Raw genomic sequence first — 23,162 nt, forward strand, 5'->3', positions numbered from 1 at the left:
AGGCGGCCGTAGGATTCCCTGCCTGTGGCAATGGAGACTCCCCAGGGCCTGATGCCCGGCACACGGAAAAGGAAACAGCCGGGCCGTGCAGCCCCCTGCGGGCTGGGAGCTGGCCCATTCCAGGGTGTGTAGCGGATTACACCCCATTGTCGGTGTTTAATGACGGTGCCGCTGCCCTCCCCCGGCCTGAGCTGCTGGGCAGTGAGACGCGCACACACCCCGTCAGCCAGGCTGGACATCCCTGCTGGCTCATGCCTCCCGCCCTCCCTTGGATCTGCACCAGGGCAGTGCCCAAGGTGCCCGCAGGGCTTGGCACTGGCCTGCCAGCTCTCCAGCACGCTGAGCCTGCCGGGGAGCGGGGCCCCATGTTCATCCTTCCGCACGGAGCAGCCCCAGTCAGGCCCTGAGAGCTGTGTCATTAACACCGGGGGGAGGTGAGATGGCAGCCGGCCAGGGACAGACGGAAAGTCACGGAGGAGCAACTCTGAGCTGACGCCCGAGCTGCTGGAGGAAATCCCACATATGATCAGCTGCTGGAACGGCTCTCGAGGTCGTGTGTCGGGTTTGCATGGCTTTTATTTATCAGTCATTTGCAATCTCCCCTCGCTCCAGCGACAGAGTGTGCAGCTGTGATACAGAGGACATTCACGCTGGGCACCGTCTGCCTCCCACAAAGAATTGTGCATAAAGAATGAATGAGAGACAAAGCATCTCCCAGAAGGCCACAGTTCACCCACCTCATGTCAGAGTTGGTGTCGTCTCTTTTTGCATGATCAGCCAGACACCTGACACACAAGGAATGTCCTACATATGAAAGGGGACTAGAGATTTTAGTGGCTTCAGTGTGTAGATGCCTAAACCGAGATGTCTTCATGTGCCAGTGCTCGGAGAACCAAAATCCAGCCCTTTAAAAAACCAGGTCCTGTGCAGTATCTTCAGTGAGATGCCCCAGAACAGAAGACCCCCGAATTATTAGTGACTTCAGTATCTTGAAAACATCCATCCATCCATCAGCCCATTTCTCCCATCCAGCCAGCCATCCCTCCATCCAGCTATCTCTCATCCATCACCCTACTTCTCCCATCCATCCATCCATCCCTCCCTCCCTCTCTCATCCATCACCCTATTTCTCCTATCCATCCATTCATCCGTGCATCTGTCCATCCATCCATCCATCCATCCATCCTATTTCTCCCATCTACCCATCCATCCATGTACTTACAAACCAAAGAGAGGTACATTAGAAACCATCCCACACCCAGTTACCTAGAGAACATTTTGAGGATGCATTTTCGAATCTCCTTGGTTTTTATAGTATAAATGATGGGGTTTAACACAGGGGGTACGAAGAGGTAAAAAGTGGACATTAGGGCATGGACCACGTGAGGGGTGTTCCTGCCATACCTGTGTATGACAGAGACTGTGATCATTGGAATGAAGTAGATTAGCACAGCACAGACATGGGAGACGCAGGTGTTCAGGGCCTTGAGGCGTTCCCGCCCAGAGGCTATATTGAAGATGGTCGTCACAATTACAACATAGGAGATGGAAATAAGCGACAGGTCTACTCCGAAGACAAAGAGAACAGCAAATAAGCCATAGATATTATTGACTGAGATATCCGCACACGCCAGCTTCATCACATCAGGGTGCAGACAGTAGGTGTGGGAAAGGGCATTGGAGCGACAGAACGGCAAGCGTTTAATGAGAAAGGGAACTGGAAACATCACGCTGAAGTTTCTAACCACAACAGCCAGCCCGATTCTCACGATCCTGGGGTGGGTCAGGATGGCCGCGTAGCGCAGCGGGTTACAGATGGCCACCAAGCGATCGAACGCCATGGCCACTAAAATCGCAGATTCCATGTGGGAAAAAAAGTGAATGAAAGCCATCTGGGCCAGACAGGCATCGAAAGCGATGTCTGTGAAATGGAAGAGGAAGGTGCCGAGCACAGTGGGCAGGGTTGACAGAGACATCCCGAGATCATTGACTGACAACATGCAAAGGAACAGATACATGGGCTGGTGGAGACGCCGGTCTGCCCAGACAATGCAGAGAACAAGGCAATTCCCCGCCATGGCAGTGACGTATAACACAACGAAGGGGACGGCGATCCAGTGGTAAGCCGCCTCCTGGCCTGGGAACCCGGTCAGCTGGAACGTCGCAGGGTGGAAGCTGGTGCTATTGAAACCCACCATGCTGAGCAGTCGCTGTCCCGGCCAGCTCCCAACCCCTGTGTCAATGCAAAATGAACCTGTGAGTTCCCCTGGCACCAGGGGAGGGACGTGCAGTTCTACATTGATTTGCCGCATCCCAACACACAAGAGCCCTCTCTTGCCGGCCTGGGGCTGCTCTCACAGGTGTCAGTGGGGACTGTTTGGAACGGAGCCGGAGGAGCCAGGCTCCAGGAACTCAGGGGCATCTCTCCCCAGAAAAGGAGCTCCCTTTAGTTGCTGATTTCCAGCCCTAGCTCATTTCAAAGGAACCAGGGATCCTGCCCCCCGCAGCTCTGCTGCCCGCCGCTCCAGAGCGATCGCTAGGGAGGAAGTTGATACCTTGGCCCCACACTAGTCACAGTCAGGCCAGACCTGAGGTCACATTGTTACCGGCTGGGAGATTGAACGCCTGGAAGGGCCAGAAAAGTGTCCCTGAGCCCTGCAGTGCCCGGGCACTTGCTGGCCCTCTCAGGCGCATGGAGCGCAGCGGGAGTACAGATTTCTCACGGCCCATGGGACGGGCCCAGGCGCAGGGGCACATCAGCACGGACGGGGGACGAGACAGGCCCAGCAACGCGCACTCACAAGGCCCAGGCTGAGCAGGGTTCAGTGGGGCTGGACGGCAGGTCAGTTTGTCCCCCTGGCTCCGGTGGCGCTAGGAGCTGGGGTTCGATTCCCTGCACCTGTAGGCAGGTCCCTGCCAGCTCTCACCCAGCCAGAGCGCAGGGCACCAGAGGGAGAATGGGGGCAGGGCTGAGCCGTGCCGGGTACAAACCGACCTGCCCCTGTGACTCTGGCCTGGACACGGATCAGCCCTGCCTCTGTGACCGGCCAGAGCGAGCCCAGAGACCCTGCCATGGAGACGCGCCCGGCTTGCTGGGAGCTAGTCTGCGTCTGCGAGCGCTGGCCAGGGACGGGCCCAGCTCCTAGTGTGGGAACCCGAGGGAGCCAGAGTGAAGCCGGGGGAGAAGCCAGCGGCAGGAGGCGGAGATGGGAAGGAAGAAGCCGGTGGGGAATGTGCTGGCCTGTGTGTCTCTTCCCTGGGCACTCCTGGGTTTTACTTCCCCTTGCAGCAGGGTGTGAGCGCGTGAGTGTGAGCGAGCGTCCCTGTGTCTCTGTGTGTTTCTGCATCACACTTTGTCTGCGTGAGTCTTAGCGTGGCAGTGTCAGGGTGAGTGAATGTGTGTCTGTGTGAGTGTCAGTCTGTGTCTGTTTCTCTGTTTGTGTCAGTGTCAATATGAGTGACTGTGTGTGTGTGTGTGTGTGTCTGACTGGGTGTAACATGCTGAGATGTTCCCAGAGAGGGGAGATGCAGTCGGGGCGCAGGCAGAGGCACCGGGCTGGGGGGTAGCAGGGATCACCAGGGAGAACAATGAGAGCTGGATGAGATTCCCCACTCCTGCCATGGCCCGGTGCCCCCAGATCCACCCACCCCCTGCACCAACCCCCCCAGCAGTGGGCAGAGGATCCCTGGCCAGCGGCCCTGGGACAAATCCCTCCTCTCAGGACAGAGCCCGGGACAAGGCAGAGCAGAGATGGTCTCAGCTTTGAAAGACTCATTGGAAAAATCGCCCCCCCCCCCCTTTCCCTGGTTCTGTGCCCGGGCGTAACGGGAGCTTTGCTGCGCACGCTGGCGAGGGGGTTGTCTGTCCATAAGGAAAATCGTCCAGAACCACTAGCAAGCAATGGGCAGAATTAGAGAAGCTTTGTGGGGCTGGTCTCTGCCGTGGAGTCTCCCCACAGAGGGGTCAGAGAATCAAACCCCGTCTCTCCGCGCAGCCGACTCACTGGGTGGGCAGGACAATGATCTTCAGTGGAAGGAACAAGCCCCCGGGCCCGGCTGTCTGCAGCATAGTCTGCAGCCTGCCAGGCACCAGGAGTATTTATCCAGCATCCTCCCAGCAGCGCCGGGGACTCCCCCCGCCCCTGGGACACAGGCGGAGGCTGAGGTGTGACCAGGGGCTAATCAGGCACAGACGCCTCGTACAGCAGCAAGAGCTAATTGCCCCCGGCCTGGAGCCTGTCCAGGGATATAGACAGGGCCAGCGTGAGTCCGACCCAGGGTCCATCTAGCCCAGGATCCATCCTCTGCCAGGGGCCAGGGCCTGGTGCTTCACAGGGAATGAGCAGAACCGGACAATTGATCTAGTTCATTATTGACTTCGTCCAGTCCCAGCTCTGGCCCTCAGAGTCAGCAGCACCCGGAGCAGGCGGGGGCCTCCCTGGCTAATTGCCTTCCCTGGATACGTCCCACAGGGCCATTTCTGAACGTGTGATAACCCAGTCAAGCTTTGGCCTGTGCAACAGGCCCTTCAAGCCAAAAGCCTGGAGTAAAAGCTGTCATCTCACCTCTGCCCTGAGTCTCCCTCCCTGCCGGGCAGGGCAGTGGGTGGCACCTGCCCTCCCACCAGCCTGAATCCTCCCTGCTCTGGAGAAACCAGTACAGCATGTGAGGGATTTACTTTAAGGCCCCTTGCCAGTCACTTCCCAGCTCTGGGCCACTGCCAACCATGGCCAGATTTCAGTCTCTGCTCACCCTTGCCTGGCTTGGGGGTTTCTCCCTTTCATAACCAGGCCAGAAGCAGGATTTCTGTAGGGCACAGGCCGCCAGACCTAACGATTAACAACCCTGAGCTCTTACATGGCCCCTTTCGCCAGCAGATCACAAGGCGAGCACCTAACGAGGGCAGAGTGTGAGCCCCATTTTATAGATGGGGACACTGAGGCATGGGAAGGTGAAGTGACTCACCCAAGGTCACACACTCAGACTGTGGCAGATCTAGGTCTAGTCTCTGTGTCCTCTGAAGCCCATTCTAACGCCATGTCCCTTAGGCCATGCTGCTGTCTCTGGGGGTATGTCTACACAGCTACCCTATTCTGACTGCTGGAGTTATACCTCCTGTCTCATCCCATGTGGCCCTGTGGAAGGCTGGGTCCCTAAATGACACGCAGGCGTCTCTGTCTGGTTCCCCATTGGAGTTTGGAAAGGCTAAAATGTTGGGCGTTGCCCAGCCTGCTGGGAAGGGCGCTGACCCCAGGGCTGTAACTCCAGCTGGGAATCCATCCCCAGACCCCCACACTGCCCACCCGGCATATGCAGTCCTGTCGGTCCCACACAGAAGAGCCTGCGGGCTGCCACTGTGGATGAGCACCTCCCCCCAGAAACTAGACTCGGGGGACACCAGCCGCTCCTCTTTCTCTTTGAAGGAGGCTGAGGTCTCAAGGCTGGGGATACCCACTGGGGCAGATATGGGGGAGAAAGCAGGGTCCCTAAAAATGCAGCCTACAAAAGACAAGAGCAGTTCTCTGCTGCAGGGCGCTGAGAGGGCCTGAAAGGGTGGAGATGCTCTCTCCTTCCAGCTCCACACATCCCCAGGGCTGGGTGGGGCATTTCTCTGACTCCAGTCCCAGTCGTCTGGCTCTTGAGGTTCCGTGGTTTTTGCCAGGCTGTCCTGGACTCTGCCCACACTCCATCACAGGGCTGTCCTGACATCACCCCCTGAGCCTAGTGTAGCTGGGCTCGATGGGTGGCAGCCTCTCCTGATAGCACCAGTATTTAGCTGCCTCTCTCCTTCCTGCCGCTGCTTCATTTGGGAAGCTCCCTGGCGTCTCTTGACTTCCTGAAACCTCATGGTCCAAAGCGTTTCTGCCTTGTCCCGCTGTGATCTCAGAGCTAGGTGTTTCTAGGGGACATAATTAGCTTTCTTCCCTACTGAAATTATTGTTGCTCATATGCCAGTGGCACAAGGAGGTAGAAGGAGACACAAGAATTCTTAACAACAGCAGTAACGTGTGGACAAAATATAGAATCATAGAATCCCAGGGCGGGCAGAGACATCAGGAATCATCAAGTCCAGCCCCCTGCCCAAAGCAGGACCAACCCAACTCAATCATCCCAGCCAGGGCTTTGTCAAGCCTGGACTTAAAAACCTCTAGGGATGGAGATTCCACCCCCTCCCTAGGGAACCCAGCCCAGTGCTTCCTCACCCGCCTAGGGAAATAGTTTTTCCTAATATCCAACCTAGACCTGCCCCACTGCAACTTGAGACCATTGCCCCTTGTTCTGCCACCTGCCCCCACTGAGAACAGCCTCTCTCCATCCTCTTTGGAACCTCCCTTCAGGAAGCTGATGGCTGCTATCAAATCCCCCCTCACTCTTCTCTTCTGCAGACTAAAGAAGCCCAAATCCCTCAGCCTCTCCCTGTTGGTCATGTGCTCCGGACCCCTCATCATTTTTTCCCCTCCGCTGGAGCCTCTCCAATGCGTCCACACCCTTTCTATAGTGTGCGTGTGTGTGGGAGAACTGGACACAATACTCCAGATGTGGCCTCATCAGTGCCGAATAAAGGGGAATAATCACTTCTCTAGGTCTATACCCTTGTGCGAATGGATGGGGAGGAAGAGCAGAACCCCAGGCACATGACGAGCAGGACGAGCAGCTCTGTGTATGCCCAGGAAACGTGCTGCACAAATCTCCATCATGGCCCCACCAACGACGAGTCACCACCAGGCGCTTTGACTGTGAATCGGGCCTGAGCCTTAATCACACAAGGGAAATGCTGGAAATGTGTCATGGACAAACATCCGACTGGTCCTTTGTATAGTAAGAAATAACTAAAATGTATAAATACTGGGCTTTGATGATAAATGAAACCAGAATGACAAACAATTCGTTTCTACACGTCTCCATTGGAAATTTCATCAGAATTGACACATCTGGTGAGCTGTGCTTCTGCAAATAGTATGTTCAGACTGGCGACCATTAGTGAAAAATTGTCCCACCCTCTTGTGTGAACAGCCTTTCCGATGCCCAGTGCGTTCAACAGATGACACTATTCACCACTGTTGTTTTCAGTTTCTCAGTGCAAGTAACAGCCTAATACAATTTCCGGCAGGGGTCCTTTTATTGCACAGAATTTCTGCTTTATACCTCCAAGCCATTTAATTGACAGGGAACCTTAATAGCCAGGTGCAGGAGAGTCAAACACACGACCCAATGGCCTGGCTCTGCTTATTTGTCTCTCTCTAGGGTGGTGCCCTTTGAGTGCTGCAGCTGACCCATTCCAAAGTTTCCGGGAATGTTCTAGTCACCCATGGGCCCAGCCCTGTGGATTTTGATGCCCTCAGAAAAACAGCAGAGCAGCAAAGGGGAACACAAGGAAGAGTCCTCGGCATCTGCTTTGTAAAACTGGCAGCCTCAGCCACCTCTGAAATTGGCTATAGGCCGAAGCCAGTGGATGTGAACCACACACACCTCCCGGCATAACGACCCCCGTCTCAGCTCTGGCCATCCACAGCAGTTAGAAATGTCGCCCTGTGACGGACCGGGCCGTGTCTGGGCACAGCTTAGGGCGTCCGCTCAGGGCGAATTGCTCAAATCCGGGGCTCTTTACAGTCCCCCTGACTGGCGACCTCTCCAAACAGGCCACAAACCAGTCTCACAGAGCGCTTCAGCAGCCTGCCTGAAGCCTCCCGAGCAAAACCCCTCCGACACCCCAGCAATATCCGTGCCCCAGATGGCCCCGGGCCTATACACAGGTGGGGGGTCCTAGCACCCAATCCCACCTACCCCGAACAAGTTCTGTCCGGTTCCAAGAAACCAGCCACAGATCCCTGGTCAATTTACCCTCTGGACCTTACCACAAATCACGCTGGGCCAATCCTTTAGAATCTATATCTAAAGGTTTATTATTACAAGAAAGAAAAGCCTGAGAGTAAGGTTATTAAAGTACAGTACGTTACATGCACCGAATCTCCCAGTTCTCGATGCAGGCGCTAGCAGAGATGTTGCAGCTGCTGGTTAAACGTCCTTATTGCACATCCTACGATCAGGATGGGTTCCCAGGTCTTCCGGGCTCTTCAATCCCTGCAGTGCTGCCTCTGGGATGAAGTGCTGAGCTGAGAACCAAAATGGCCTCGACCACATGGCCTCTTTATACTCCTTCCTGGCCTCTTCTGGTCTCAGCTGGTCACCTGGTCCTCAGCCTCTCTCTGCTGGCAGCTCTTGGGTCTCCGCCCTCCTCTTTAGGTGTGTCTTTGGGCCATCAAGGGCCATTGTTCCACAGGGCTTTGCTACCCAGCCTGTCCATAGCCATGCTTAACCACATTCACAGAAATATTCAGCTTCCCCACAAATTACAGATTCCTACCTACACACATAGACATTATACATTCACATAAATAGCGTACATAAGATCAGCAAACAATTCAATCCCCATTCAATCCCCCCATACCAATTTCTGGGGCCAACACCCCCACCCAGGGGTGCAGCAGCGATCTGGCTGCTTCCCTCCAATTCAGCAATGTGACACGCCCCTTGGGATGACGTCTCTTGTAGGAAGAAGAGAACGGAGAAGCAGGAAGAAACGGGTGTTGCCTGACTTCAGGGAGACACGCAATGAGCGTGTGCGGTGGGACGGACGGACACCCGCGGTCCCTGCTGTGCGCAAGGGATTCCGTTGGCAGATGTGACAAAGCATGTGGCCTCCCCCAGTCACAGCACTTGGTGATCCATGGCTGTTAGGACTGTGCTATCTGTCCCCCCTCACCCACCCGTGCCATACTAGGCACTGAGCACACCACAGAGTCTGTGTGGCAGAACGGACGTCAGCTGAGACCAGCGAGTTCTCTGTTTTACAGGTGTGTTTCCTTCCTCCTATTTCCCTTTTATATTCAGCAAGGGCGGTGCGTGAAAGGCTGGGTTAGAGACCTTTAGATATAGATTCTAAAGGATTGGCTCAGCGTGATTTGTGGGTACGGTCCAGAGGGTAAATTGACCAGGGATCTGTGGCTGGTTTCTTGGAACCGGACAGAACTTGTTCGGGGTAGGTGGGATTGGGTGCTAAGAACCCCCACCTCTGTATAGGCCCGGGGCCATCTGGGGCACGGATATTGCTGCGGTGTCAGAGGGGTTTTGCTCGTGAGGCTTCAGGCAGGTTGCTGAAGCGCTCTGTGGGACTGGTTTGTGGCCTGTTTGGAGAGGTCACCAGTCAGGGGGGCTGTAAGGAGCAATTCGCCCTGAGCGGACGCCCTCAGCTGTGCCCAGACACGGCCCGGTCCGTCACAGTGGCGTAGTCGGCAGGATCCACAGATCCCTGGTCAATTTACCCTCTGGATCTTACCCACAAATCACGCTGGGCCAATCCTTTAGAATCTAAAACTAAAGGTTTATTATTACAATAAAGAAAAGCAAGAGAGTAAGGTTATTAAAGTACAGTACGTTACATGCACCGAATCTCCCAGTCCTCGATGCAGGCTTTAGCAGAGATGTTGCAGCTGCTGGTTTAAAAGTTCTTATTGCACATCCAACGATCAGGATGGGTTCACAGGTCTTCCGGGCTCTTCAATCCCTGCACTGCTGCCTCTGGGATGAAGTGCTGAGCTGAGAACAAAATGGCACCGACCACATGGCCTCTTTATACCCCCTTCCTGGCCTCTTCTGGTCTCAGCCGGTCACCTGGTCCTCAGCCTCTCTCTGCTTGCAGTTCTTAGGTCTCCGCCCTCCTGCTTTAGGTGTGTCTTTGGCCCATCAAGTGCCATTGTTCCACAGGGCTTCGCTACTCAGCCTGTCCATAGCCATGCTTAACCGCATTCAGAGAAATATTCAGCTTCCACACAGATTACAGATTCCTACCTACACACACAGACATTATATACTCACATAAACAGTGTACACAGGATCAGCAAACAACAAGCTCCCATTCAATACCCCACATGGCTCCCTTTTATATCAATTTCTGGGGCCAACACCCCCACCTAGGGGTGCAGCAGCGATCTGGCTGCTTCCCTCCAATTCGGTAATGTGACACCGGGATATTTAAATCCCGGGCTTCATTTGCAACTCCGGTTGCTCTCAGTTGCCTACCTGGCTCGAACTCATGAGCTAGTGTAGACATACCCATATGGAGTTCACAAATCATATCTGTGAACATGAAACTGCAGATCTTCAACACAAATGTGAAGAGTGTGCTCTTGTATGGTTGTGAGACCTTGCATACTAAAAAGTCTTCAAACCACAAGCTACAGACATTCATAAAGAGATGCCTGAGTTACATCCTTCACATCAAATGGCAAGACTTTGTCACAAATGAGGAGCTTTGGAACAGAGCAGGACAAGAACCACTTGACATTCAAATCAAGAGAAAAAAGTGGGGATGGCTAGGCCACACTCTGAGAAAACCATCATCCAGCATAGTCTGTCAAGCTCTCACATGGAACCCACAAGGAAAATGCAAAAGAGGTAGACCTCGGACAATGTGGAGAAGATCTACTGAGACTGAAGGACAGCAACAACTGGGGTATTCCTGGAGTCAGCTAGAAGTTTTGTCTCAAGACAGAATGAAGTGGAGGAGACTTGTAGATGATCTATGCTCTACTCAGAGTACAAGGGTTTAAGAAGACGATTGTAAGCAGATTCTTTTCCTAAAGAGCTATACTTGATCTAGGCATAATCTTCAGGACAAAGATGATATTTTACTCTGACTTGGATCCCCAGCTCTTTGTACCCTTCCAGGATTGTCTTGACCAGCCAAGGACAAAGAACTTCCCCTTGCTTGAATAGTCTTCTCCCCAAGGTGGGGATCTTTTGTTCTATATTCTCTCTTCCATGAAAACTACCTGGGTCAAAAAATGGAATCCCAGTTCCAGGTGGCACAGTCACATGTCTTACTAGTCCAATCACCTTTGGACTTACAAGACAAACAAGGTTGTTTACAAGTTGCTAAGTTGATCATCCAATCATCCAGGCTTCCGGAGCACCAGTAACAGCGCTCATTAGCACATTAAATCATAAAGTCATATACTTCATATTTCTATCTTTACATGCAAGAATGATACATGCACCAAAATAGGATATACAAATCAAGCGGTCTGTAACATTCACATTGATAGGTTACATGAGGTATTTTCTTTAAAGCATCTCCAACTTATGCATATTCATATTCATAAGCCAATTTTCATGCAGACTGGACAGGAACTATCATGCAGATATGTTATTGTTGGAGGGTTTCGAATGTTCTTCAGAAAGATTTAACACTCATCAAACAAAACACAGAAAACTTACCCAATAACAACTTTACTGACACAACTGTCAGTTCACTTTCAGCCTCTAGAGAATAGTCGCACAATCCCCTTGTGAATCTCTTTCATTTTCACACTGTAAACGATTGGGTTTAGCACAGGAGGGACAAAGATATAGACATAGGACATAAGAATATGCACAAGAAGAGGGGCATTTTTCCAAAACCTGTGGATAATGGGGACAGCAAGTCTTGGGACATAGAAGAGTAGGACGGCACAGATGTGGGAGATGCAGGTGTTCAGGGCCGTGAGGCGCTGCTCATGGGATGCAACATTTAAAACAGTCCTCAGAATCATGATATAAGAGAGGATGATGAACAGAGAGTCCAAGCCATATGTGATGAGAATGGCAAATAGTCCGCAGATGTTATTGAGGGTGGTGTCTGCACACGCCAGCCTCATCATGTCTGAGTGCAAGCAGTAGGCGTGGGACAGCACGTTACTTTTGCAGTATGGCAGCCTCTTAATCAGAAAGGGGAAAGGGAAGAGCATGCTGGTACATTTAACCACAATGACGAGACCAATTCTTACGATCCTGGGGTGGGTCAGGATGGCTGCGTAGCGCAGCGGGTTACAGATGGCCACCAAGCGATCGAACGCCATAGCCACTAAAATCCCCGACTCCACGAAGGAAAAGAATTGAATGAAAAACATCTGGGCCAGGCAGGCGTTGAAAGCGATGTCTGTGAAGTGGAAGCAGAAGGTGCCGAGCACGGTGGGCAGGGTTGACAGAGCCATCCCGAGGTCGTTGACTGCCAACATGCAAAGGAACAGATACATGGGCTGGTGGAGACGCCGGTCTGCCCAGACAATGCAGAGAACAAGGCAATTCCCCACCATGGCAGTGACGTATAACACAACGAAGGGGACGGCGATCCAGTGGTAAACCGCCTCCTGGCCTGGGAACCCGGTCAGCTGGAATGTCGCAGGCTGGAAGCTGGTGCTATTGAAACCCACCATGACCAGCCAGCTGCAAACTCCTGTGTACATGCAAAACGAATCCATGAGTTTCCCTGCGACCAGGTGACAGGGGAGCGACGTGCAGTTCTACATTGATTTGCCGAATCCCAACACACAAGAGCCCTCTCTTGCTGGTACATCAGCACAGCACGGACGGGGAACGAAACAGGCCCAATGACGAACACTCACAAGGCCCAGGCTGAGTAGGGCTGTGGGGTTCAGGGGGCCGGACGGTAGGTCAGTCGGAGCAGGATTTGTCCATATGGCTCCAGCTGCAGAAAGAGCTGGATTGTCATTCCCATCACCTGCAGGCAGACTCCTGCCAGCTCTCACCCAGCCGGAGCATTGGAGGAGATGCTGTCGGGGCAGCAGACAGAGGCACCGGGCTGGGGGGTAGCAGGGAACACCAGGGAGAACAGTGAGAGCTGGATGAGATTCCCCACTCCTGCCATGGCCCGGTGCCCCCAGATCCACCCACCTCCTGCACCAACCCCCCCAGCAGTGGGCAGAGGAACCCTGGCCAGCGGCCCTGGGACAAATCCCTCCTCTCAGGACAGAGCCGAGGGACGTGGATTCTCACATAGAGCGGAGGAGATCTGAGTGTTTAAATCGTGCATAAAAAAATCCCCCCTGCCCCTTCCCCAGCTGCCTGGTTTCCTCCCTGGGGGTGACGGGGCGTTGCTGGGCACCCGGCGTTTGGGCTCCTCTGCCCCGAGGGAACTTGCCTGGAACCAACTGGCCAGCGAGGCGCAGAATTTGCCCAGAACAGACGAGAAAAGGAAACGTTTTACACTTTGTGGGGCTGGTCTCTGCCCTGGAGTCTCCCCACAGAGGGGTCAGAGAATCACCCCCCGTCTCTCCGCGCAGCCGACTCACCGGGTGGGCAGGACAATGATCTTCAGTGGAAGGAACAAGCCCCCGGGCCCGGCTGCCTGGAGCGCAGGCTGCAGCCTGCCAGGCACCGGGAGTATTTATCCAGCATCCTGGCAGCAGCGCCGGAGACTCCCCCCGCCCCTGGGACACAGGCGGATGCTGAGGTGTGACCAGGGGCTAATCAGGCACAGACGCCTCGTACAGCAGCAAGAGCTAATTGCCCCCGGCCTGGAGCCTGTCCAGGAACAGAGGCCCGGCCGGCGTGTGCCCAGGGATCCCAGGCAGCCAGCCGAGGGCACTCAGGCAGGGCCAAGCTGCACAGGATGGGGCAGCCCCTCCCCGCAGCTGGTGGCTGTTCCCTTCTTCAGATTCACCAGCCAGACCTGAACAGCCCCTGTGACGCCTTCCTGGTTACCCCGTCGCCAACAGCACCGTCCCCCCGAGCAGCCCGCGTCCGGCACCCTCCCGAGCCCAGGGCCATGGGATGGGCGCACGGCAGCTCTGACTCGTCCCTAAGGCCTCGGGCACGGTACCCCCCAGGTTCGTGAATATTTCACAGTTTGCCCCGACACACGTGTCCAGCCACGTGCTGGGGTGAACCGGCCACAGAGCCCCCTGCTGGAGGCTTCTGGCCTTGCCACACTGGCCCAGCAAACCACAGACTGAGAACCCCCCGGGCAGATGGAATAGGGCCAAGGAAGCGTCCAATCAGGGCCCAGCAAACCAGGTAAAAGGAAGCTGCTGAGGCACAGAGAGGCAGTTCCTCCTTGGAGCTCCAGGGGCTCAGCCTTGGCAGGGGGCTGGGTTGCAGGGGGGCCGCCATAGCAGGGCGTGCGGACACATGCACTCGGCCACGGGGGCTGCTCGCCTCAGGGGAGTGACCCCCCGTTACCACCCAGTTCTTATAAACGACACCAATGTCAATGTTGCACACGGTTCTTCCCGCCGCAGTGCGGCCCGGGAAGTGCGGGTGGCGTGCGGCCCCTGTACCACCGCCACCTCCCACTTAGAGGCAGGGGAGGGGCCAGAGCGGAGCGCCAGCCGGTGCACCGTGGCTGGGCGGAGCTACACATCACTCGCGATGTGCGCGGCAGGCGATGTCACGGCGGGAGGACGGCGGCGCAGCATTTTAAACCCGGGAGGGAGGCAGGAAAAGGAACGCCCGGGGAGGAGAGGACGCCCGGGGAGGAAGGAGGATGCCCGGGAGGGGAAACACCCGGGAAGGGAGTCACATGGCGGGAGCCGGTCCCACGGGGCGGCAGTAGGACCAGAGAGAGACTGGGGGGCAGGAAGTAGCCCAGGGCGGGGCTTGGAGTCGGTGAGCCGGTGAGTTGTGGGCATTAGCCCGGCCGGCTGGGCAGGTTCCAGCGAACCTGTCCTTAGGGCCCTGGGCTGGGGCCCCCTACTCCCACGTCCCGGCAATAACGGTCGAACCAAGCGCCCGACGACGGGGGAGAGCCAACGGCGGGTACTGAGGACCTACCCCAGGTGGGGGGGAACACGAGTGGGGCAGCTATGCACACGTCTGGCTCAGTGGGGCTGGCTCACCACTCGTAAAGCGAGGCAGGATTTTAGCCTTTCCAAACTCCAATGGGGAACCAGACAGAGACGCCTGCGTGTCATTTAGGGACCCAGCCTTCTGCATCACATTTAGCTGAATCATGCCCCTCTCTCAGGGTATGTCTACACTGCCACCCTAGTTCGAAATAGGGTAGCTGTGTAGACATACCCCCAGAGACAGCAGCGTGGCCTAAGGGACATGGCGTTAGAATGGGCTTCAGGGGACACAGAGACTAGACCTAGTTCTGCCACAGTCTGAGTGTGTGACCTTGGGTGAGTCTCTTCACCTTCCCATGCCTCAGTGTCCCCATCTATAAAATGGGGCTCACACTCTGCCCTCGTTAGGTGCTCGCCTTGTGATCTGCTGGCGAAAGGGGCCATGTAAGAGCTCAGGGTTGTTAATCGTTAGGTCTGGCGGCCTGTGCCCTACAGAAATCCTGCTTCTGGCCTGGTTATGAAAGGGAGAAACCCCCAAGCCAGGCAAGGGTGAGCAGAGACTGAAATCTGGCCATGGCTGCTTCACCAAAGATGTGTCCAGGTGTGGGCCGGAAAATTCTGCCTTTGCGAGAGTCCCACCGGCTCCCCGGACAAGGAATAATTAAACATCAGCGCCCACAGGTCTGCACCGTCCCTTGGATCCTCCCCAGTGCAACAGGCCGGAGCCCACACGGCCCGTGGGAACAATGAGTGTGAGGGGGCGGGCAGAGATGGGTCGGGGGGGGACGTGTAGGGTCCGGTACTCCCCCTCCTCCCTGAGGTGGTGGGAGTGGGCAGCGCACGGGGCCGAGGCGGGACCAGAGCGGAAGGGTGAGACTGGAGCCTCTTGTGTCAAATCGGACTGGGAGAGCACCTGGCTGCCGCCTGTCCGGACTCGGCTTTTGGGGTCAGCAGCCAATGAGGCAGAGCCTCCCCCCCACCCCACCCCACAGGCTGCCCCTAGTGCCCCTCCCCAGCCTGGCTCCCTCCCAGGCACCGGGCTACGCTGCGCAGAACAGGGATCGGGGCAGCTCCGACCCCCTTCCCGCCCCCTCTGGCTGCCAGGAAGAGCAGGCGAATGCGCCGGGGGGCTGGTGCAGCGGGAGGGCAGAGCTCCTCCCCACGGCAGGACCCCTGGGAGGGCACGGGAGCCCCAGGCTGGGTGCAGGGTGAGGAGGGGACAGGTGGGAGGGTCACACGTCCCCCCGGGAGCTTGTGTCCCCTCAGGGTGGGAAGGGCCCTGCCATGGATGCGGGAGGGGAGCCCACAAGGAGTCCCAGAGACCAGGCAGGGGTGGCTTGGCTGGCACCTTGCAGACCATGGGTCACAGGGGAGGGACTGTCTGTGTCTGGCCTTGGCTTTGAGCGCCCTGCGTGTGTGCGGCAGAGGGCAATTCCAGCAGCGCGTGTGTGTGTGTGTGTGTGTGTGCGTGCGCAGTAGAGGGGAATCCCAAAAGCACCCATGGTGTGTGTGTGTGTGTGTGAGCGCCCTGTGGGTGTGCAGCAGAGGGGAATCCCAGCACCACCCATGGTGTGTGTGTATGTGTGTGTGCGGCAGAGGGGAATCCCAGTGGCACCCGTAGGGGGTGTGTGAGTGGCCGGGAGGGTCCCCGGCGTCTGGGGCACTCTGGGACGGGGATGTCCCCTCACTGGCCCTGTCCCAGGCCCACCTCAGAGAAGGGCTGAGCAGGCGGCCGTAGGGATTCGCTGCCTGTGGCAATGGAGCCTCCCCAGCGCCTGATGCCCGGCACACGGAAAAGAAAAGATCCAGGCCGTGCAGCCCCTGCGGGCTGGGAGCTGGCCCGTTCCATGGATGTGTAGCGGCTCACACCCCATTGTTGGTGCTGGTGTTTAATGACGGTGCCGCTGCCCTCCCTCGGCCCGAGCTGCTGGGCAGTGAGACGCGCACACACCGGAGCAGACACACCTCGCGCCAACACACACACACACACACACACACACACACACACACACACACACACACACACAAACAGGAGCAAGCAAGAGAGAGACCCTGCTACAGTCACAAAGCGTCACTGGTAGAGCAGAACCCTGCTCCCTGGGCTCCCTGTCCTGTGCCCTGCGTCTCCGGCAAAGAAACTGCCCCAAAACCACCCCGTTCCCAGCTCTCCAGAGGCACCGCTAGTTCCTCCCTTAACCTTTCTAGCCCTCTGAGCTCCGTGTGAGCCAGGGGCGAGCGCGGGGCCAGAGAGGGACCCTGGCAGTGCGACCCCGGGCAGGGCTTCGCTCTCACACCCCGTCAGCCAGGCTGGACATCCCCGCTGTCACATGCCTCCCACCCTCCCTTGGATCTGCACCAGGGCAGCACCCAAGGGGCCCGCAGGGCTTGGCACTGGCCTGCCAGCTCTCCAGCACACTGAGCCTTCCGGGGAGCGGGGTCCCATGTTCATCCTTGCGCACGGAGCAGCCCCAGTCTGGCCCTGAGAGCTGTGTCATTAACACCGGGGGGAGGTGAGATGGCAGCCGGCCAGGGGCAGACGGAAAATCACGGAGGAGCAACTCTGAGCTGACGCCCGAGCTGCTGGAGGAAATCCCACATATGATCGGCTGCTGGAACGGCTCTCGAGGTCGTGTGTCGGGTTTGCATGGCTTTTATTTATCAGTCATTTGCAATCTCCCCTCGCTCCAGCGACAGAGTGTGCAGCTGTGATACAGAGGACATTCACGCTGGGCACCGTCTGCCTCCCACAAAGAATTGTGCATAAAGAATGAATGAGAGACAAAGCATCTCCCACAAGGCCACAGTTCACCCACCTCATGTCAGAGTTGGTGTCGTCTCTTTTTGCATGATCAGCCAGACACCTGACACACAAGGAATGTCCTACATATGAAAGGGGACTAGAGATGTTGGTGGCTTCAGTGTGTAGATGCCTAAACCGAGATGTCTTCATGTGCCAGTTCTCGGAGAACCAAAATCCAGCCCTTTAAAAAACCAGGTCCTGTGCAGTATCTTCAGTGAGATGCCCCAGAACAGAAGACCCCCGAATTATTAGTGACTTCAGTATCTTGAAAACATCCATCCATCCATCAGCCCATTTCTCCCATCCAGCCAGCCATCCCTCCATCCAGCTATCTCTCATCCATCACCCTATTTCTCCCATCTACCCATCCATCCATGTACTTACAAACCAAAGAGAGTTACATCAAGAAACCATCCCACACCCAGTTACCTAGAGAAGATTTTGAGGATGCATTTTCGAATCTCCTTGGTTTTTATAGTATAAATGATGGGGTTTAACACAGGGGGTACGAAGAGGTAAAAAGTGGACATTAGGGCATGGACCACGTGAGGGGTGTTCCTGCCATACCTGTGTATGACAGAGACTGTGATCATTGGAATGAAGTAGATTAGCACAGCACAGACATGGGAGACGCAGGTGTTCAGGGCCTTGAGGCGTTCCCGCCCAGAGGCTATATTGAAGATGGTCATCACAATTACAACGTAGGAGATGGAAATAAGCGATAGGTCTACTCCGAAGACAAGGAGAACAGCAAATAAGCCATAGATATTATTGACTGAGATATCCGCACACGCCAGCTTCATCACGTCAGGGTGCAGACAGTAGGCGTGGGAGAGGGCATTGGAGCGACAGAACGGCAAGCGTTTAATGAGAAAGGGAACAGGAAACATCACGCTGAAGTTTCTAACCACAACAGCCAGCCCGATTCCCATGATCCTGGGGCGGGTCAGGATGGCCGCGTAGCGCAGCGGGTTACAGATGGCCACCAAGCGATCGAACGCCATGGCCAGTAAAATCGCCGACTCCATGTGGGAAAACAAGTGAATGAAAAACATCTGGGCCAGGCAGGCGTGGAAAGCGATGTCTGTGAAATGGAAGAGGAAGGTGCCGAGCACAGTGGGCAGGGTTGACAGAGCCATCCCGAGGTCATTGACTGACAACATGCAAAGGAACAGATACATGGGCTGGTGGAGACGCCGGTCTGCCCAGACAATGCAGAGAACAAGGCAATTCCCCGCCATGGCAGTGACGTATAACACAACGAAGGGGACGGCGATCCAGTGGTAAGCCGCCTCCTGGCCTGGGAACCCGGTCAGCTGGAACGTCGCAGGGTGGAAGCTGATGCTATTGAAACCCACCATGCTGAGCAGTCGCTGTCCCGGCCAGCTCCCAACCCCTGTGTCAATGCAAAATGAACCTGTGAGTTCCCCTGGCACCAGGGGAGGGACGTGCAGTTCTACACTGATTTGCCGAATCCAACACACAAGAGCCCTCTCTTGCCGGCCTGGGGCTGCTCTCACAGGTATCAGTGGGGACTGTTTGGAACGGAGCCGGAGGAGCCAGGCTCCAGGAACTCAGGGGCATCTCTCCCCAGAAAAGGAGCTCCCTTTAGTTGCTGATTTCCAGCCCTAGCTCATTTCAAAGGAACCAGGGATCCTGCCCCCCGCAGCTCTGCTGCCCGCCGCTCCAGAGCGATCGCTAGGGAGGAAGTTGATACCTTGGCCCCACACTAGTCACAGTCAGGCCAGACCTCAGGTCACATTGTTACCGGCCGGGAGATTGAACACCTGGAAGGGCCAGAAAAGTGTCCCTGAGCCCTGCAGGGCCCGGGCACTTGCTGGCCCTCTCAGGCGCATGGAGCGCAGCGGGAGTACAGATTTCTCACGGCCCATGGGACGGGCCCAGGCGCAGGGGCACATCAGCACGGACGGGGGACGAGACAGGCCCAGCAACGCGCACTCACAAGGCCCAGGCTGAGCAGGGTTCAGGGGGCTGGACCGCAGGTCAGTTTGTCCCGCTGGCTCCGGTGGCGCTAGGAGCTGGGGTTCGATTCCCTGCACCTGTAGGCAGGTCCCTGCCAGCTCTCACCCAGCCAGAGCGCAGGGCACCAGAGGGAGAATGGGGGCAGGGCTGACCCGTGCCGGGTACAAACCGACCTGCCCCTGTGACTCTGGCCTGGACACGGATCAGCCCTGCCTCTGTGACCGGCCAGAGCGAGCCCAGAGACCCTGCCATGGAGACGCGCCCGGCTTGCTGGGAGCTAGTCTGTCTCTGCGAGCGCTGGCCAGGGACGGGCCCAGCTCCTAGTGTGGGAACCCGAGGGAGCCAGAGTGAAGCCGGGGGAGAAGCCAGCGGCAGGAGGCGGAGATGGGAAGGAAGAAGCCGGTGGGGAATGTGCTGGCCTGTGTGTCTCTTCCCTGGGCACTCCTGGGTTTTACTGCCCCTTGCAGCAGGGTGTGAGCGCGTGAGTGTGAGCGAGCGTCCCTGTGTCTCTGTGTGTTTCTGCATCACACTTTGTCTGCGTGAGTCTTAGCGTGGCAGTGTCAGGGTGAGTGAATGTGTGTCTGTGTGAGTGTCAGTCTGTGTCTGTTTCTCTGTTTGTGTCAGTGTCAATATGAGTGACTGAGTGTGTGTGTGTGTCTGTCTGAATGTGACATGCTGAGATGTTCCCAGAGAGGGGAGATGCAGTCGGGGCAGCAGGCAGAGGCGCCGGGCTGGGGGGTAGCAGGGATCACCAGGGAGAACAATGAGAGCTGGATGAGATTCCCCACTCCTGCCATGGCCCAGTGCCCCCAGAGCCACCCACCCCCTGCACCAACCCCCCCAGCAGTGGGCAGAGGAACCCTGGCCAGCGGCCCTGGGACAAATCCCTCCTCTCAGGACAGAGCCCGGGACAAGGCAGAGCAGAGATGGTCTCAGCTTTGAAAGACTCATTGGAAAAATCCCCCCCCCCCCCACCCCTTTCCCTGGTTCTGTGCCCGGGCGTGACGGGACCTTTGCTGCGCACGCTGGCGAGGGGGTTGTCTGTCCATAGGGAAAATTGTCCAGAACCACTAGCAAGCAATGGGCAGAATTAGAGAAGCTTTGTGGGGCTGGTCTCTGCCCTGGACTCTCCCCACAGAGGGGTCAGAGAATCACCCCCCGTCTCTCCGCGCAGCCGACTCACCGGGTGGGCAGGACAATGATCTTCAGTGGAAGGAACAAGCCCCCGGGCCCGGCTGCCTGGAGCGCAGGCTGCAGCCTGCCAGGCACGGGGAGTATTTATCCAGCATCCTGGCAGCAGCGCCGGGGACTCCCCCCGCCCTTGGGACACAGGCGGAGGCTGAGGTGTGACCAGGGGCTAATCAGGCACAGACGCCTCGTACAGCAGCAAGAGCTAATTGCCCCCGGCCTGGAGCCTGCCCAGGGATATAGACAGGGCCAGTGTGAGTCCGACCCAGGGTCCATCTAGCCCAGGATCCATCCTCTGCCAGGGGCCAGGGCCTGGTGCTTCACAGGGAATGAGCAGAACCGGACAATTGATCTAGTTCATTATTGACTTCGTCCAGTCCCAGCTCTGGCCCTCAGAGTCAGCAGCACCCGGAGCAGGCGGGGGCCTCCCTGGCTAATCGCCTTCCCTGGATACGTCCCACAGGGCCATTTCTGAACGTGTGATAACCCAGTCAAGCTTTGGCCTGTGCAACAGGCCCTTCAAGCCAAAAGCCTGGAGTAAAAGCTGTCATCTCACCTCTGCCCTGAGTCTCCCTCCCTGCCGGGCAGGGCAGTGGGTGGCACCTGCCCTCCCACCAGCCTGAATCCTCCCTGCTCTGGAGAAACCAGTACAGCGTGTGAGGGATTTACTTTAAGGCCCCTTGCCAGTCACTTCCCAGCTCTGGGCCACTGCCAACCATGGCCAGATTTCAGTCTCTGCTCACCCTTGCCTGGCTTGGGGGTTTCTCCCTTTCATAACCAGGCCAGAAGCAGGATTTCTGTAGGGCACAGGCCGCCAGACCTAACGATTAACAATCCTGAGCTCTTACATGGCCCCTTTCACCAGCAGATCACAAGGCGAGCACCTAACGAGGGCAGAGTGTGAGCCCTATTTTATAGATGGGGACACTGAGGCATGGAAAGGTGAAGTGACTAACCCAAGGTCACACACTCAGACTGTGGCAGAACTAGGTCTAGTCTCTGTGTCCCCTGAAGCCCATTCTAACGCCATGTCCCTTAGGCCATGCTGCTGTCTCTGGGGGTATGTCTACACTGCCACCCTAATTCGAACTGCTGAGCAGCAAAGGGGAACACAAGGAAGAGTCCTCGGCATCTGCTTTGTAAAACTGGCAGCCTCAGCCACCTCTGAAATTGGCTATAGGCCGAAGCCAGTGGATGCGAACCACACACACCTCCCGGCATAACGACCCCGTCTCAGCTCTGGCCATCCACAGCAGTTAGAAATGTCGCCCCTTGGGATGACGTCTCTGGTAGGAAGAAGAGAACGGAGAAGCAGGAAGAAAGGGGTGTTGCCTGACTTCAGGGAGACACGCAATGAGCGTGTGCGGTGGGACGGACGGACACCCGCGGTCCCTGCTGTGCGCAAGGGATTCCGCTGGCAGACGTGACAAAGCGTGTGGCCTCCCCCCGTCACAGCACTTGGTGATCCATGGCTACTAGGACTGTGCTATCCGTCCCCCTCACCCAGCCCTGCCATACTAGGCACTGAGCACACCACAGAGTCTGTGCGGCAGAACGGACGTCAGCTGAGACCAGCGAGTTCTCTGTTTTACAGGTGTGTTTCCTTCCTCCTATTTCCCGTTTATATTCAGCAAGGGCGGTGCGTGGAAGGCTGGGTTGGAGAGCAAAGCCCCAGTCCCGTTGCTTCTGTCCAAGGCTCTGCCCCTTGGCTGTGTCTACACTCGCGGCTTCTTGCGCGAGTCATATGCAAATGAGGCTAAGCGTGGAATATCGCTGAGCCTCATTTGCATACCTAATGAGCCCCCATTTTTTTCAGAAGAGGCTCTTGCGCAAGAAGGAGCATCCACACGGCCCCTTCTTACGCAGGAAAACCCCTCTTGTGCAACGCTGTGACACCTGTTACTTTTCAGGAAGAACGGCGTTGCACAAGAGGGGTTTTCTTGCGCAAGAAGGGGCCGTGTGGATGCTCCTTCTGGCTCAAGAGCCTCTTCTGAAAAAAATGGGGGCTCATTAGGTATGCAAATGAGGCTCCGCGATATTCCACGCTTAGCCTCATTTGCATATGACTCACGCAAGAAGCCGCGAGTGTAGACACAGCCCTTCTGTGCCGACTGCAGCCCAGCCCTCGTGCCCACGCAGAGTAGAGGGAAATTACATCCCTTGCCAACGTCACCTGCTGCCCATGGGAGTCAGATCGCAGCCAGCAAGTGTCAGGTGCTGCTCACAGACTCTGGACCCCACAGTCCTTCCCCCAAAGGCTTTGATCTCCTTTTACATCTAAGACGGCAATTTAAAGATGTAGAAGGAAATTGCAGAACTTTTTGCAGGCCACTCGCTTTACACCGTTTTAATTACGCAGGTTGTGACAGGGTACGATAACAAAAGACCCTCTTCCCTCTCGTGTCGATTATGCCACTGACACCGCCACCTTGCTCTCTGGGGCTCCCCGCCTGTAATGGGGGGGTCACAGATGACCCCTCGGGGGGCCTCTCAGAGTGCTGCCACGGCCACTGCCACTCACCTTCTTGCTGTCTGGGGCTCCTCACTGCCCGGTCCTGCTGGGCCAG

At 56.4% G+C, this 23,162-nt stretch overlaps 3 protein-coding genes across 3 annotated transcripts; all 3 read right to left on the minus strand.

Moving 5' to 3' along the window:
- Positions 1–1,258: 1,258 nt before the first annotated feature.
- Positions 1,259–2,198, minus strand: LOC102448318 (olfactory receptor 51I1-like). The gene has a single exon (XM_075922673.1). It carries the CDS (start codon positions 2,196–2,198, stop codon positions 1,263–1,265), a length of 936 nt encoding a protein of 311 aa, XP_075778788.1. The 3' UTR covers positions 1,259–1,262.
- Positions 2,199–11,234: 9,036 nt separating this feature from the next.
- Positions 11,235–12,254, minus strand: LOC102448255 (olfactory receptor 51I1-like). Its single transcript, XM_006124647.3, has one exon. It carries the CDS (start codon positions 12,252–12,254, stop codon positions 11,316–11,318), a length of 939 nt encoding a protein of 312 aa, XP_006124709.2. The 3' UTR covers positions 11,235–11,315.
- A 5,595-nt stretch (positions 12,255–17,849) lies between these two features.
- LOC102448071 (olfactory receptor 51I1-like) lies at positions 17,850–18,788 on the minus strand. The gene has a single exon (XM_014571426.2). It carries the CDS (start codon positions 18,783–18,785, stop codon positions 17,850–17,852), a length of 936 nt encoding a protein of 311 aa, XP_014426912.2. The 5' UTR covers positions 18,786–18,788.
- Positions 18,789–23,162: the final 4,374 nt, after the last annotated feature.

This window comes from Pelodiscus sinensis, chromosome 1 (assembly GCF_049634645.1).
Source record: "Pelodiscus sinensis isolate JC-2024 chromosome 1, ASM4963464v1, whole genome shotgun sequence".
Lineage (NCBI taxonomy): Eukaryota > Metazoa > Chordata > Testudines > Trionychidae > Pelodiscus > Pelodiscus sinensis.

Coding starts and splice junctions, on each gene's coding strand:
- LOC102448255 (XM_006124647.3), bottom strand. CDS start 12,254: ATGGTGGGTTTCAATAGCACCAGCTTCCAGCCTGCGACATTCCAGCTG.
- LOC102448071 (XM_014571426.2), bottom strand. CDS start 18,785: ATGGTGGGTTTCAATAGCATCAGCTTCCACCCTGCGACGTTCCAGCTG.
- LOC102448318 (XM_075922673.1), bottom strand. CDS start 2,198: ATGGTGGGTTTCAATAGCACCAGCTTCCACCCTGCGACGTTCCAGCTG.